General features: G+C 38.3%; 1 protein-coding gene across 1 annotated transcript in view; it reads left to right on the plus strand.

The window, feature by feature from the left end:
* LOC115295771 (placenta-specific gene 8 protein) overlaps positions 1-13,949 on the plus strand; it is a 22,702-nt gene extending 8,753 nt beyond the window's left edge. Inside the window, exons 2-5 of the mRNA XM_029943991.1 lie at positions 1,349-1,490; positions 3,525-3,649; positions 9,054-9,169; positions 13,673-13,949. Of these exons, the coding sequence (XP_029799851.1) occupies positions 1,379-1,490; positions 3,525-3,649; positions 9,054-9,158 (342 nt within the window). The 5' untranslated portion in view covers positions 1,349-1,378 and the 3' untranslated portion in view covers positions 9,159-9,169; positions 13,673-13,949. The remainder of the gene's footprint in view (positions 1-1,348; positions 1,491-3,524; positions 3,650-9,053; positions 9,170-13,672) is intronic.
* The last annotated feature ends 1,376 nt before the right edge of the window (positions 13,950-15,325 follow it).

Below are 15,325 nucleotides of genomic sequence, written 5' to 3' on the forward strand. Positions count from 1 at the left end.
AAAAAAAAAAAAAAAGAGTAGACTCTTCCGCTTTGGGCCTACCTCCTCTTTGTCTTCCAGTAGGCTCCCCTTAGTTGGGGACTTCCTCATGATGATTGGTGTCACCCCACCCCCACCATTCCGTTCCATTCTCCCATTCTTATCACCCCATTTACTCTGAACATAAAACATTTATTCATTTCTGGTTTATTCCTTCTGTAATTCTTATTGTATATGTATGTATTTCTTACATAAAGGATGTCAAACAATACTCTTTTGTATGTTTCTTTTTTCACTTAACAGTATATCCTGGAAATCATTCTATATGAGTTTATAGGGATTATCCTCTTTTTTTTTTTTTTTTGGTAAGTGACCTGTTAAATGAGTCCTTACCCTGTGGGATCTGAGGCTATCTCCTGTAGACGATGTCAGAATTGAGTTGGACTGTAGGACCCTCGAGCTTTCATTGCAGAATTGCTTGGTGTGGGGAAAAAAATACCACACCGTTGGTGAGTAGAAGTGGCCTCTTCTGTGGGTAGACAGAAAACAGAGGAGGTTTTTCTTTACAACTACTAATCAGAAATAAATCCAAAACAAAAAGGAACATATAAAAGGAACAAGAGGGGAAGGATGTGTGTGTGCACAAAACTTAGGAAGGTGGTGCAATTTTAGAGAGACCTACGGTGTTCTGCAATTCACTACTTCTGACACCTATTACAGTTGGTCGTTGGCTCCTGTCTTGTGTGGATACTGGGTGCCTATCTAAAACCAGTACCAGTAACCTGGTTTGCTCCCTTACTCCAAGAGAAGCAATTGTTCATTTGACCAGTGCAGAGAATTCCTTTCCCCGGGGGCCTCCATCCTCTGGGGAGCAGAGATAGAAACTATGTTCTTTGAAGATCATCAGGGGTGGAGGAAGGGAGGCAAGGACTCGATTGAGTGGGTGATGGGTGTTACAGAGCGCATTTGTTGTGATGAGCACTGGGTGTTAGATGCAAGCAATAAATCATTAACTTCTATACCTGAAACCAATATTACCCTGTATGTTAACTAACTAGAATTTAAATAAAGACTTTATTATGTGCGTGGGTGGCTGAGTTGGTTTGGCTCCTCACAGTTCATGAGTTCAAGCCCCACATCGGGCTCCCCACCGTCAGCACAGAGTCCCCTTCAGATCCCGTCTCCCTCTCTCTCCCTCTATCTCAAGTAAAAATAAAACATAAAAAAAACCTTTCAATCAATCAATCAATCAAAAATGTCAGCAAGCAGCTTAATCTAAATTGTCACGCTCGCCTTTGAAGTAGAATGCGTCAAAACAGGTTTCCATGAATAAAGTTGACTCTTCTTACACCAACTTTTTCCTTTTCAGACCACTGTCACTTAAGACCCTGCATCAAAAATGCAAGCTCAGTCACCAGTGGTCATCGTGACTCAGCCTGGATATGGGCCTGTGCCCCAAAACTCCAACTGGCAGACAGGCATGTGTGATTGCTTCAGCGACTGCGGAGTCTGTAAGTACTAGGAAATGCCCCCATAATTGCCATGGGGAGTGAATGACCAAAGGCCAAAGCCTTCCCTCATCCCTCCCTTATGGTGTAGTGAAGGCTCCTGGCCTGGTACAGGGCACTTGGCCTGTCAGGCAATGAATGGTAAGTTAAGAAAAAAGGCCTGTGCTGATGATAAGTTAATTTTTCTCCAGCACATGAAACAATAGTCTTACGTCTAAAATAAGTTCTGGAGTTAAGATAACAGTAACAACGCTGATGATTCTCACAACTAGTGGGTCTAGTCTAATGACTATATTGGACCACATGTTAATTTAAAAGAGACATTTCCAGTTTAACTTGATTTAAGAGAGAAAAGAAAAGAAAAAGGACTATTTTTGTTATATATAAACTCATCACTTTATAGTTACACTGTGCCTGGTACACAAGGGGTACTATTCATCCATGATTTCGATGTGAGCTCAGAAAAGAATTATTTTAATTTCTTTTTAAAAATTTTTTAAATGTTTATTTATTTTTGAGAGACAGAGAGACAGAGTGTGAGTAGGGGAAAGGCAGAGAGAGAAGAAGACAGAGACTCTGAAGCAGGTTCCAGGTTCTGAGCTGCCAGTACAGAGCCCAAAGCAGGGCTCAAACTCACGAACCGCAAGATCATGACCTGACCTGAAGTTGGCTGCTTAACCAACTGAGCCTCCCAGGCGCCCCTAGAAAAATTATTTTAATTTCTAATTTTAAGTTTTATATATGCCTGAGAATACAGAATTCTAAAGGCAGTCAGCTTTTCATCAGAAAAGAATCTCTGACTCTGTTTTCTTTTTGTGAGATCTCTCTAAGTAAACTTGGGGGAACGTAAGTTTGTGGGTGAGATGGGGATGTCAGATGTCAAAAAGCTTAGTTCTCAAAACCATCAAAGAAAGAAACAAACCTACCTACAAAAACATGTGCTCTGGGGTTTATTTGCTTTCCTCAAGTCTACATAATATTCTGAGACAAAGAAAGAAAATACATTAACCTTTAACTTACCAGTGACATTGAATTTGGAATCAAGTTGAGCCCTGAACAACATAGGGTTGAACTGCGCTGGTTCACGTATATGCAGATTTTTGTGCAGGACAGTTCTAGAACAGGGTCTTCTCTCCCTATGCTTTTCTTAACATTTTCTTTTCTCTAGCTAACTTTATTGTAAGAATGTAGTGTATAATACATATAGTGTATAAAATATGTATTAATCAACTGTTTATGTTATGGGTAAGGCCTCCTGTCAGTAGTAGGCTATTAGTAGTTAAGTTTAGGGGGATTCAAAAGTTACACACACAGACTCCTGGTGGCTCAGTAGGTTAAGTGTCTGATTTCCACTCAGGTCATGATCTCCCTGCCGGTGAATTCGAGCCCCACATGGAGCTCTATGCTGACAGCTCAGAGCCTGGAGCCTGGAGCCTGCTTCAGATTCTGTCTCCCTCTCTCTCTCTCTGACCCTTCCCTGCTCACACTGTCTCTCTGTCTCTCAAAAATAAATAAAAAACATTTAAAAAAATTTTTTAATTAAAAAATTAAAAAGCACAGAGAGAAAAACTTATCAAGAAAATGCAACAATGGGTTTGTTTATTCTCTTTCATTGTCTTAGTGAATGACTTAACATGTCTCAAGACTTTAGTTCAGCATCTGCACATCATAGTAATACTAAGACTACATTACTAAAACACTCTAGAGATGACTATTTTAATCTTCCAGCCCCTAGTCACTCAAGTGAGTTACAAGTTCTAAAATATGCTTAATTGCTTCATGGCAAGATTTCTTAATTGCAACCCTGACCAAATCATTCTTCCTTCTTAAAATATTTCAGTGGTTCCTCATGACTTTCATAAGCAACTCTGAGCACTCACACTTCATCATCCTGTCTCCAGCTTTATCCCCATCCCATCTAGCCCTGCTGAATGAACACCAGCCATGATTGGGGCTGCCATTCTTGAAAGCAAACTAACTTTCAAACGTGGTGGGAACAGAGTGGAGTAACTTGAGCTTCTGGTTCCATGTGTCCAGGTCTCTGTGGCACATTTTGTTTCATGTGCCTTGCATGTCAAGTGGCATCTGACATGAATGAATGCTGTCTGTGCGGAACAAGTGTCGCAATGAGGACTCTCTACCGGACCCGATACGGCATCCCTGTGAGTGTCTTACCACACTGTGTCATTCCACATATGCACCCACCTTCAAAATAATCGCTCTAAATTTGGAAGCCATTTGATGGTGTCCCTTACCTGAATTTTATCGGTAGATGTTTCCTAGCATGTACAGCCTTGTATTCAGCTGTTGTGGCAAACAGATCCTTTGGCTATGTGACCTCCTTCTAGGTTTCTGTTAAAGACCCTAGAACATAGGCAGACCTCATTTGTAATGGGTATCATACAGTGGAAGGGGATTATTCAGAACCTACCAAGACCCAGGTATGTTACGTATGTTACCTCACTGAATTCTTACACCATCCTTGTAAAGTGAGTAGGCCCACATTTTAGAGTCGAGGACTTTAAAGTTTTAAGAGATAGAGGAACTTGCCCAAAAATATGCACCAGAAGTAGAAGTTGTCCATATTCAACTGTAACTTGCCATGCATACACATTCCACTGTACCACAAGGTATAGTTTATGTAATAGGAGAATGTGTTGGTCAAAGCTTTACAAAAGGAGGTACAGATGATATGGACATCGAGAAATCTAGATACATATAAAGAGAGAGAGATTTTAAGGAATCAGTTCATAGGATTTTGAGGGTTGGCAAGTCCAAAAAGCAGAGGAGGCTGGCAGGCTGGGAAGAGTTGCAGTTCAAGTCTAAAGGCAACCTGCTGGCAGAATTTCTTCTTGCTCTGGGGAGGTCAATCTTTCTCTATTCAGGCCTTCAACTGATTGGACGATGCCAATTACATTACAGAGGATAATCTGCTTTACTGAAAATCTCCTGATTTAAATGTAACTCTCACCTAAAAAATCTTCACAGAAACATCTAGACTATATGGGTTCCATGACCTACCCAAGTTGATACATTAAATTAACCATCATGGGGAACAAATGAATAGAATACTTTAGTAACTTGCTTTATTCCATTGCAATTATTTTATTTGTTCATTGAAATACATTTGCTAGGTTTTTGTTCCAAAAATAATATATGCTATATACATCAGTTTATGACAAATTCAAACACAGAATTTGTGAAGTAAAAAGTGAAAATCTAACTCCTCTACACACAGTTCCACTACTCAGTGAAAAACTGTTAATAATTTGGTGTGCACTCTCATTTAGGTTTTTTTTTATGCCTGAAAGCCTTACAAATATAGATTAGATGTAGCTATGGATGTGAACATATGAGCTGTAGGGAGTGCGGGACTCTTTTATTCTGATTTGTTTTTATCTTTTAAAATGGGGTCATATCATACTGTAGCGTGGTTCTTTTTTCACTTAATATTTGGTAGACTCTCCTTTATGTCTGTAATACAGATCCTTTGTAATGTGTTCATAGTATTGCACCGCATAGATAGTTTACTTAATCACTTCCCTACTGATGAAAAGTTAAGTAATATTGCAGATTAAATAGTTAATACATATGCGTCTGTATAGGCACTGGTATTATGGTGGAATAGTGTCCGAGATTCAATTGATAGATTACAGTATATGCACATTCAAAAGTTGAAACTGTCAAATACCTCTCCAAAAAATTATATTAGTTTAAAATCCATTAACATTATATGTGTGCCCAATATTGGATTTTTTTTTCATTTTGCCCATCAGAGAGGCAAAATGATATTTCATTGATGTTTAAGTTTTATTAGTTAAGATCAAGCAATTTTTTAAAACTTCTTTGTCCTTTTGCATTGCTTCTATAAATTATCTGTACATATCTTTTGCTCATTGCTTTATTGTGTTGTTTGTTTGCCTTTTCTTATTGATTTATGAGTGCTCTTTATTTAATTATGCTATATTGTTTAACATGATAGTTATCTAGTGTTTTAAAGGCTTAGTCCTTAATCAAATTTTCTTAAATTTTTAAAATTTACATCCAAGTTAGTTAGCATATAGTGCAATAATGATTTCAGGAGTAGAATCCAATTATTCATCCCTTACATGTAACACCGAGGGCTCATCCCATCAAGTGTCTTCCTCAATGCCTCTTGCCCATTTAGCCCCCACCCACAGTCCATGCACCAACCCTCAGTTTGTTCTCCAATTTAAGCGTCTCTTTATGTTTTGTCCCCCTCCTGTTTTTATATTATTTTTGCTTCCCTTCCCCTATGTTCATCTGTTTTGTATCTTAAATTCCACATGAGTGAAGTCATGTCCTTCTCTGACTAATTATGCTTAGCATAACACTCTAGTTCCATCCACATTGTTGCAAATGGCAAGATTTCATTATTTTTTTTAGTTCTGAGTAATACTCCATTGTATATATGTATCCCACATCTGTATCCATTCATCCATCGATGGACATATGGGCTCTTTCCATACTTTGGCTATTGTCAATAGTGCTGCTATAAACATTGGGGTGCATGTGCGTCTTTGAAACAACATACCTGTATCCTTTGGATAAATACCTAGTAGTGCAATTATTGGGTTGTAGGATAGTTTTATTTTTAATTTTTTGATGAACCTCTATACTGTTTTCCAGAGTGGTGCAGCAGTTTGCATTTCCACACACAGTGCAAAAAGTTCCTCTTTCTCCACATCCTCACCAACATCTGTTGTTGCCTGAGTTGTTAATTTTAGTCATTCTAACTGGTGTGAGGTGGTATTTCATTGTGGTTCTGATTTGTATTTCCCTGATGATGAGTGATGTTGAGCATTTTTTCATGTGTCTGTTAGCCATCTGGATGTCTTCTTTGGAAAGGTATCTATTCATATCTTTTGCCCATTTCTTCACAGGATTATTTATATTTTGGGTGTTGAGTTTGCATAATCAACTTTTTAAAATACTTTTTAGGAGTCTGAAATTTTAATAACAGTCTGAAATTCGGGTCCCTGGGTGCCTCAGTTGGTTAATTGTCCAACTTTGGCCCACAGCCTGATCTCACCGTTCCTGAGTTCAAGCCCCACAGCTCAGAACCTGGAGCCTACTTCAGATTCTGTGTCTCCCTCTCTCTCTATCTTTTGCTCACTCTCTTTCTCTTTCTCTCTCAAAAATAAATTAACATTTAAAAAATAACAGTCTGAAAGTAAAACATGTGATTTTAACAAAAATTTGGAAGATTGGAAAGAAGAGGAAGAATAAGTCACTCTAAAGACTTCATTTTGTATGACATTGATAGCTAAGTATAATTATTTTCCATTTAAAAATTTTTATTGATGTATAATTGACTTATAAGCCACATATATGTAAAGTGTATAATTTGATAAGCTTATGATATAGACCCATGAAACCATCCTCACAATCAAGGCAGTGAACATATTCATCACCTCCAAAAATTTACTCTTACCCATTTGTTTTTTTTAATAGTTTATTGTCAAACTGGTTTCCATACAACACCCAGTGCTCTTCCCCACAAGTGCCCTCTTCCATCATCACCACCTCTTTCCCCCCCTCTCCCCCTTCCCCTTCAACCCTCAGTTCATTTTCAGTATTCAATAGTCTCTCAAGTTTTGCGTCCCTCTCTCTCCCCAACTTTCTTTCCCTCTTCCCCTCCCCCTGGTCCTCCATTAGGTTTCTCCTGGTCTCCTGTTAGACCTATGAGTGCAAACATATGGTATCTGTCCGTACTCATACCCATTTGTAATTCTTTCCTCTTTCCCCTCTCCTTTTTCCCAAATAACCACCAATGTTTCCTGTCACTATAGTTTGCATTTTCTTCAGTTTTATATAATAGAATGATGTAGTCTGTACTCTTTTATCTAGCTTCTTTTATTTAGTATGATTATTTTGAGATCCATCCAAGTTGTTGTGTTATGTACACTTAAAATTTGTTAAGAGGATAGATCTCATTAACACAATAAAAATAAAATTAGTGAAAAAAGAAAATATTTGGATGGCAAATAAGCACATAATAATATGTGCAACATCATTAGTCATTAGAGAAACATACATGAAAACCACAATGAGATACCATTACATAATTATGGGCATGACTAAAATTAATCAGACCAAACCACAGCAAGTATTGCCAGATTCGGAGGAACTGAAACTTACACACACTGCTGGGAAGGATGTAAAAGGCATTTTCTTAAAAAGTTAAACACACCTACCATTTGACCCAGCCATTCTATGCCTGGATATTCACCCAAGGAAATTTACATCCATACCAAGACTTATGTCAAATGTCCAGAGCAGTTTTGCTTGTAACAGCCCCAAACTAAAAACAATCCAAATATCCCCCTGCCAGTGAATGGATAAACAAACTATATCCATACAATGGAATACTACTCAGTAATAAAAAAGGATGAATTATTGATACAAACAAAAACCTGGAGGAATCTCAAGATAAATATAATTTTAAGTTGTGGGTAAAAAATTAAGGGAAGTCACTAATTGGATGACAATTCGTGGGACATCTAAAGGGAACAAAAGAAATCAGGAAAAACCTATGCAGCAAAAGGAAGAAAAGAACTAAAAAAGAATTCAATGAATACCAAACATAAAACAATTTGACTATCCCATGCGCTAGAGCAATTTAGATTTCTCTGCTGTGCTAACATGCCGTGAGCCTTTACTCTTTCTTTAAGTGTGTCTGTGTTGTCTTAGGGAATCTGATCTCTTGGAAGATAGGTGAAGAACACCCCCTTCCCGTATCTCCTCCCCTCCTCTAATAGGGCCCCAAAGCCCATATCAAGGTTCTCTGTTAAATTTATCTACAAAATGTATCCTGGGACAAAGCCACAACTGGTGATTGTCTTTCCTATTAAACTTTGTTTTTCCTGCTCTTAATGATTCTTGGCATTTGCATTAGTAGTTTTTCACTTACCACGAATAGTTTTCCACTTCCTTTAACCCCTAAACGACTCTTTCCCAGTTTTCTAAATCTCTTTTCAACACATTCAACACATCAGACATTCTATCATTCTTATCTTTCTTGAAGAAATCACTCCCTGTTGATAATACCCTTTGAACTAATTGCTCTTCATTTTTGGTGCTTGGCTCTCACCTGGGATCTCCTTTACCATGAGCCTGGAGGTTTCATAAGCCTCTTTCCCATGTTAGACTCCTGTTTCTTATATCCTGCATCTTCCTCTTTCTAGGTCTCCTCCCTCATGTGATGGAGGTATCTTCTAGTAGCTTCCTGAGACAGGAATGGGGTGTGGGAGGAAAGAATTTTGAGATTTTCCTTTCTGAATTCTTTGTTTTTCCCTCATACTGACAGTTTGGTTGATTGATATCTTCTATTTTTAATATAACAAAGAGTAGGAAAACATTTGATGTCATAAAAAGAGGAGTTATATGGAAAAATCAATTAACATTTTCCTAAATATATCCATCCAAACTCTGAACTCCAAGGATCAGTTCCTTTGGCTTCTCTTCAGTGTCTTAAAAATCCACAAGTCTTAATTTCCTAATAGGAGGATTTTAAATTTCTATTTCTTTTATATTTTCAAACAGGGATCCATCTGTGATGACTATATGGTGACCCTTTGCTGTCCTCAGTGTTCTCTTTGCCAAATCAAGAGAGACATCAATAGAAGGAGAGCCATGCGTACTTTCTAAAAAAACTAATGGTAGGTCCCAGAAACAGTGTTTTTGAGAAATATATATAATTAAGGGATTTGTAAATTAACATTATTTTGAGTAATGATTCAATAATAACAATTCTTTAAGTCTTTCAGATGTTATCTTCATATAAAGACTGATTTTGGTTTCCTCTTATGAAGAAAATAGCCGTATTAGGTTACTTGGACCACCATAACAATATAGCATAGGGTGGGGGTTTACACAGGAATTTATTTCTCACAATCCTGAAGGCTGGGAAGTCCAAGATCAAGGTGTGGGCCTTTCAGTTCCCGTGGGGGCTCTCTTCAAATGGTGGAAAGAGATCAAGCTCCGGTCTCTTTTCTTATGAAGACAGTAATCCCCTTGTGGGGGCCTCACCTTCATGACTTCATTTAAACCTAATACTCTCCTCGAGGGTCTACGTCCTAACACCCCCACCCTGGGGGAAAGGTTTCAGCAAATGAGTTTTGCTGGGGGCACAAGCATTCAGTCTGTAACAACAGCTTTATATTTTGAAATCATATTTTAGTAAATAAAGGGATGGTGACTTTTCTAGACTGCTCAGAATTCTTCTGATCCACTAATGAAGCACTTACCACTTGTAAATAACAGAGTGCTGTGAGATACAAAAGAAGTAGAAACTATGCCCCCTACTTAGACAGACAAATAGACAAAATAAATTGGTAAATAACTACAAAGTAGTAGAACAAATGAAAATTACATATTTTGTAATTTTTGAATTGATTGTAGCATAAAGCATCTATCAATATTGAGGTAAGTTTATGCATGAAAATCCTATTGGAAAAAGTGAACTCTGAAAGTGGTGGGTATAAAATATAGAATATTTGAAGGGGAAGGGGGAGGGGGGAAAAGAGGTGGTGGTGATGGAGGAGGGCACTGAAGGGGAAGAGCACTGGGTGTTGTATGGAAAACAATTTGACAATAAACTATTATGGAAAAAAATAAATAAAAAATGATTGATAAAAAATAAAATATAGAATATTTGGAAATGCTATGTAGAATCTGAATTTCTCAAAATCAAACAACTCATTTCCAGTTAACTTTTCCAGGATTCTCAGAATTAGCTATTGAGGATGTAGTAAACTAGAAATAAACATGACTTTGTCAGTCTTCCATAGACTTTATTTTGAGTATGGGGGGAAAAACATTAATTTTCCCATTCTTTGTAATATGCCACTTTCTTTTGCAAGTGAATGAGAACTCTGTCTAGGTTAACAAATATAACTCGTGGAGAATATATTTTAAAATATCATTTATTTAGCAGATAACGTATCAAGTACCTAGTACTATGCAGGACACTGCTAGGTGCTGTGGGGAACAAAAATAAATAAGCTGGTCCTCTTGTCTTTAGAGACTTTATACTCTAAAAGAGAGGATTAGATAGCCTTTAACTAAAATGACAGATTTGACTACTGACTTTAGACCAAGTGCTATTTTAAGTTCAGAGAAAGAAAAGATCATATTCTCTGAGATGTGTAAATGAAAGTTTCTTGGAGGCACCTGGATGTCTCAGTTGGATAATCTTCTGACTCTTGGTTTCAGCTCAGGTCATAATGTCATGGTTCATGGGTTCAAGCTCCTGTGTTGGGCTCCATGCTGACAGAATGGGGCTTGCTTGAGCTTCTCTCTCCTTCTTGAGAGAAAGGAAGGAAGGAAGGAAGGAAGGAAGGAAGGAAGGAAGGAAGGAAGGAAGGAAGGAAGGAAAGAAGGAAGGAGAAAGAAAGAAATGAAAGAAAGAAAGAAAGAAGCTTCTTGAAAGAAATGGTGTTTTATTCTACAGTGAAAGTCAATATCAAGATTACAGTAAGAAATAGAGGCACTCAAATTTTAATAATACAAGGATTTAATGAAAACTACTTACATAAAGGTGTGGGTGGGAGGTATAGAAAAAATGACAAGGCATGGTGCTGAAAACTAGGCTAGCAACAGTTAAACTATACCACCCCCTAGGGGCGCCTGGGTGGTTCAGTTGGTTAAGCATCTGACTCTGGCTCAGGTCATGATCTCATGATCAAGATCTTGTGGTGAACACCGAGTCAAGGCCTGCCTTGGTCTCCCTGCTGACAGCTCAGAGCCTGCTTCGGATTATGTGCCTCCCTCTCTCTCTCTCTGCCCTTCTCCCATGCATGCACCATCTCCCTCTCTCTCAAAAATAAATAAAAACATTTTTAAAAATGTAAACTATACCATGTCTGGGCCTCAGGGAGGCAGAGGGAGAAGTTACCTGAAACTCAAAGGAGTGAGTTATGAGAAGGAGAAGGCTCCCCTGAGAGGAACAGTAGCCTCTCACTAGAAGGACAGGAGGAAGTAGTCAAGAGAAAAATACCCTGTTCTCACTTTCTGATGTCCTTCTAGGCTTCCCACTGGTTAAACTCACAGAAGGGCAGAGGGCAGGAAAGCGGTGCTGCAATGTACAGGTCAGCCTCCAGGACACACAGCAGGGACCACAAAGATGGAAATGGATCAGAAGGGACAAACATTAAGATTTCTGATGCAAGATGTGTCTTTAATTAATAAAAATGAGCGGCTTCTCTTTTGTTTCAGCATTTCCACTCAGTTTCGTTTTTTTTTTTTTTTTATTTACTTATTTTGAGAGAGAGTCACAGAGAGAGAATCCCAAGCAGGCTTCAAGCTGACAGCACAGAGACCCACACGGGACTCAAACTCGTGAACTGTGAGATCATGACCTAAGTTGAAATCAGGAGTCAGACACTTAACCCTCTGAGCCACCCAGGCTCCCCTGGATGTTGCTTCTAATCAGCAACAGCATTAGTGAAATTACAGAAGCAAAAAAGGGAAAAGTGAGTGTAGGTCCACTTAACAGGAACATATAAGGAAGAAAATAATGAGGAATGAAAGACTTTTCAAAGTGAGTTGGGCCATGGCATGTAATGTGCTGAATATTACGCTAATATTCAGCAGTGGGGGAGTTATTGTAGGTAGGTAGTTATAGTAGGTTTTATGTAAGGGGGTAAGATCAATAGAGTTATACTTTAGAAGAATTAATCTGACAAGGGTATAGAGCACAAACTAGACAGGATGAGGTCAGAAGCAAAGATGTGGAGTTAGACCAGCTTAACACTGTTTATTCAAGTAAACACATGAGACAGGTTAGAAAAAATATATACCCACACATACATAATGAATCCTAACAACTGACCCCATTTTTTAACCCCGTAGAATTTATCTTATCGAATCTTTTAGCTGTGTTGAAGTAAAGTGCCTTGGAGGTCCTGACTCTGGCACACCACTTTGGACCCTACCTTATTCATCAACAGTGAAACTTTAGATACACAAATACCTGAAATGGGAGAATCAAGAGACAAAGATTAAAGAAGAACATGATTTATGTTAAGAATAGGTTGAAAAGGGGTGTGTGGGTGGCTCGGTTGATTAAGCGTCCCACTGACTCCTGATTTTGGCTCAGGTCATGATCTTACAATTCGTGAGACGGAGCCCCAAGTCAGGCTCTGCCCTGGCGGCACAAAGCCTGCTTGGAGTTCTCTCTCTGCTCTTCCCACCCTCAAAATAAATAAATAAACACTTAAAAAACAATTAAAGCTGAAAAAGCTGCCAATTGTGAACACTGGACCAATTGAGGCAACAAAGTAAAGTAGTATTAGATTATAAATGGAAAGATTATAGCCAAAATAAGATATCTATGAGTTCATACTTCTATAAATACATGATTAAATAAACAAACAAATAAATAAATAGAGGAGAATAGATCAATCTTCCAGAAGTATGGAAGAATTCCCAACAATGTATGTATGTATTCCTCCCTGAAGGCAATGGAGCGTAACTCCTACCCCTTAAGAATGTGTTTGCACAGTAACTTCCCTTCAAAGAATATAGTGTGAAAAGGGGGAGAAAAGAGTAGGCTTATAGTGGAGAAAACTGACAAAACTACTTCAGCCAGGTGACCAAGTGAACCTCATTAGTGATAAGTCATGTTGACAGCATATCCTCTTGAAATGATGTGATGAGAATTGCACTCTACCTTTGTGGTCTTCCCTCAAAACCCCATAACTCTAGTCTAACCAAGGGGAAAACATGGGCCAAATCCAAACGGAAGCATAGGTATTCTGCAAAATACCTGACCAGTACTTGTCAAAACTGTCAAGGTCATCACAAAGTCGAGAAACAATCACAGTTTAGAGGAGCCTATGAAAACATGACAACTGAGTGTAACGTGCTGTCCTAGATGGGATCCTGGAACAGAACAACAGACATTCAATAAAAATTGAGAAATCTAACTAAGGTAGATGCTTTGATTAATAATATTATGGATCAATACTGGTTCATTAGTTGTAGCAAACCTACTGAGTAAGATGTTAACTGGTAGGGAAACTGGTGCAGGGTATGTAAGAGCTCTGTCCTATCTTTGCAACTTTTCTGTAAACCTAAAATGATTCTAAACTTTAAAGTGTATTGAAAATTAAAAAGTATATTGAGAAAACTCAAACCCATTCTTTGTGTGTCCCTTATAGGTGAAAAGCTTTTTTTGAAGCAACTAAAATCAACAGACACCTCTTCAGTGTGAATCCTTCTCTGCTTTTTGCAAATGAAACATGACAGATATGCTTAATCACCATCAATGGGGTAAAAGAATGGGATTTTGATTTATTTTAAATGAATGTTTTTGCTTAATTTTGCTAAATGGTTCGGCTTAGTTTCTCCTTGCTTTCATATCATTACATTTCCTGGCTTATGAATTTTGTGTTACATTTCGTATATAAAAAAATAAAAGACTTTACTAACAAGATACTCTATGCTTCTTTGCTGTTAGTGTCTTTATGTCATTAGTTAATTTTAAGGATCAGTCTCATCTCTGTTCTGGTAGTTTGGTTTCTTCACAGGAGATTTTGGTCCACAGCCACTCAGTTCTCTTTCATCTAAGAACTTTGAGACAGAATAAAAGACTATAGATAGCTATTGTAAAACACCTATAATACATTTAACTAATACTTTTGTTCCTTATCATGTTACCTAATAAATATTATTAATGTTGACAAAGTAACACAGTATGCCCAGCTTCCCAGCCGCATACCTGATGGTTTCGTTGTGTTGATTTTCTTTCTATTTTAAATATGAAGCATCAGAACAAGTAACAAAAATTCAATGATCAAGTTCAGTATGACTATTTTGATTAAATATTGATGAGAAATGTATGAGGCAACGTGGTTTTTTTTCACATTTATTACTCCCTATGTTCCACATGCAGCATGCTGCCCTGATGAAAATCTCACTTTCCCAGTTTCCTTTGGTTGTCCTCCTACCCTTGAATCCATTTCATTTGATAGGGGAGGGGAAGCGGAGGCAAAACTACCCTACAGATTTATTGTGAAATTTCAGAAAGATAAAATGTAAAGGCACCTACAGGGTCCCTGTGTGGCTCAGTTGGTTACACATCCAACTTTGGCTCAGGTCCTGATCTCATAATTTGTGAGTTCAAGCCCTGCATTGGGGTGTCAGCACAGAGCCTGCTTTGGATCCTCTGTCCCCTTCCCTTTCTCTCTCTGCCCCGCCCCTGCTTATGCTCATGCTCTTTCTCTCTCTCAGTAATAAATATTCTTTTAAAAAATTTAAAAATGTATAGGCATCTGGACCGTAAACTCAGCAAACTGGAGTGCTCTGCCCCTTCCTTTATTTGCCTCAGATTTTGGCGCTTTGCGAGGTTCCATCAGGGATCCACTCCCTTTACTCCTCATGTTCTTCCTGGAGTCATCTCCTCACTCCTAAGGCTTCACCTGTCTCTTCTATGTCAAGGAGGACTGCGTTTCCAATCTCTGTCTTACTATTGGTGTTCTGAATGACTCTTCAGCTGCCTACTAGCCAAGTCCATCTGGATGTCCCCTAGGCCTTCTCCCTACCCAGCATGTCAAACGATACCAGCAGGTACTCAATGTTCAAGATGAGGAATCCAAATATCAATGATTCCTGAGTTGTCTAATCACACCCTTCTCCCTTCTCCTCACATCTAATCAGACACTGGCTTCTGTCACTTAAATTCTGCTTGATACCCACAATGAATGATCTACTTTGTTGCTATATCCCTGGTACCTAGAACAATGTCTGGTACCTGCTAGATACCTACTCAAATCATTTATTGAATGAATCAATCCGTCCTCTTTGTCTTCACT

The sequence above is a fragment of the Suricata suricatta genome, chromosome 1 (assembly GCF_006229205.1).
Source record: "Suricata suricatta isolate VVHF042 chromosome 1, meerkat_22Aug2017_6uvM2_HiC, whole genome shotgun sequence".
Taxonomy (NCBI): domain Eukaryota; kingdom Metazoa; phylum Chordata; class Mammalia; order Carnivora; family Herpestidae; genus Suricata; species Suricata suricatta.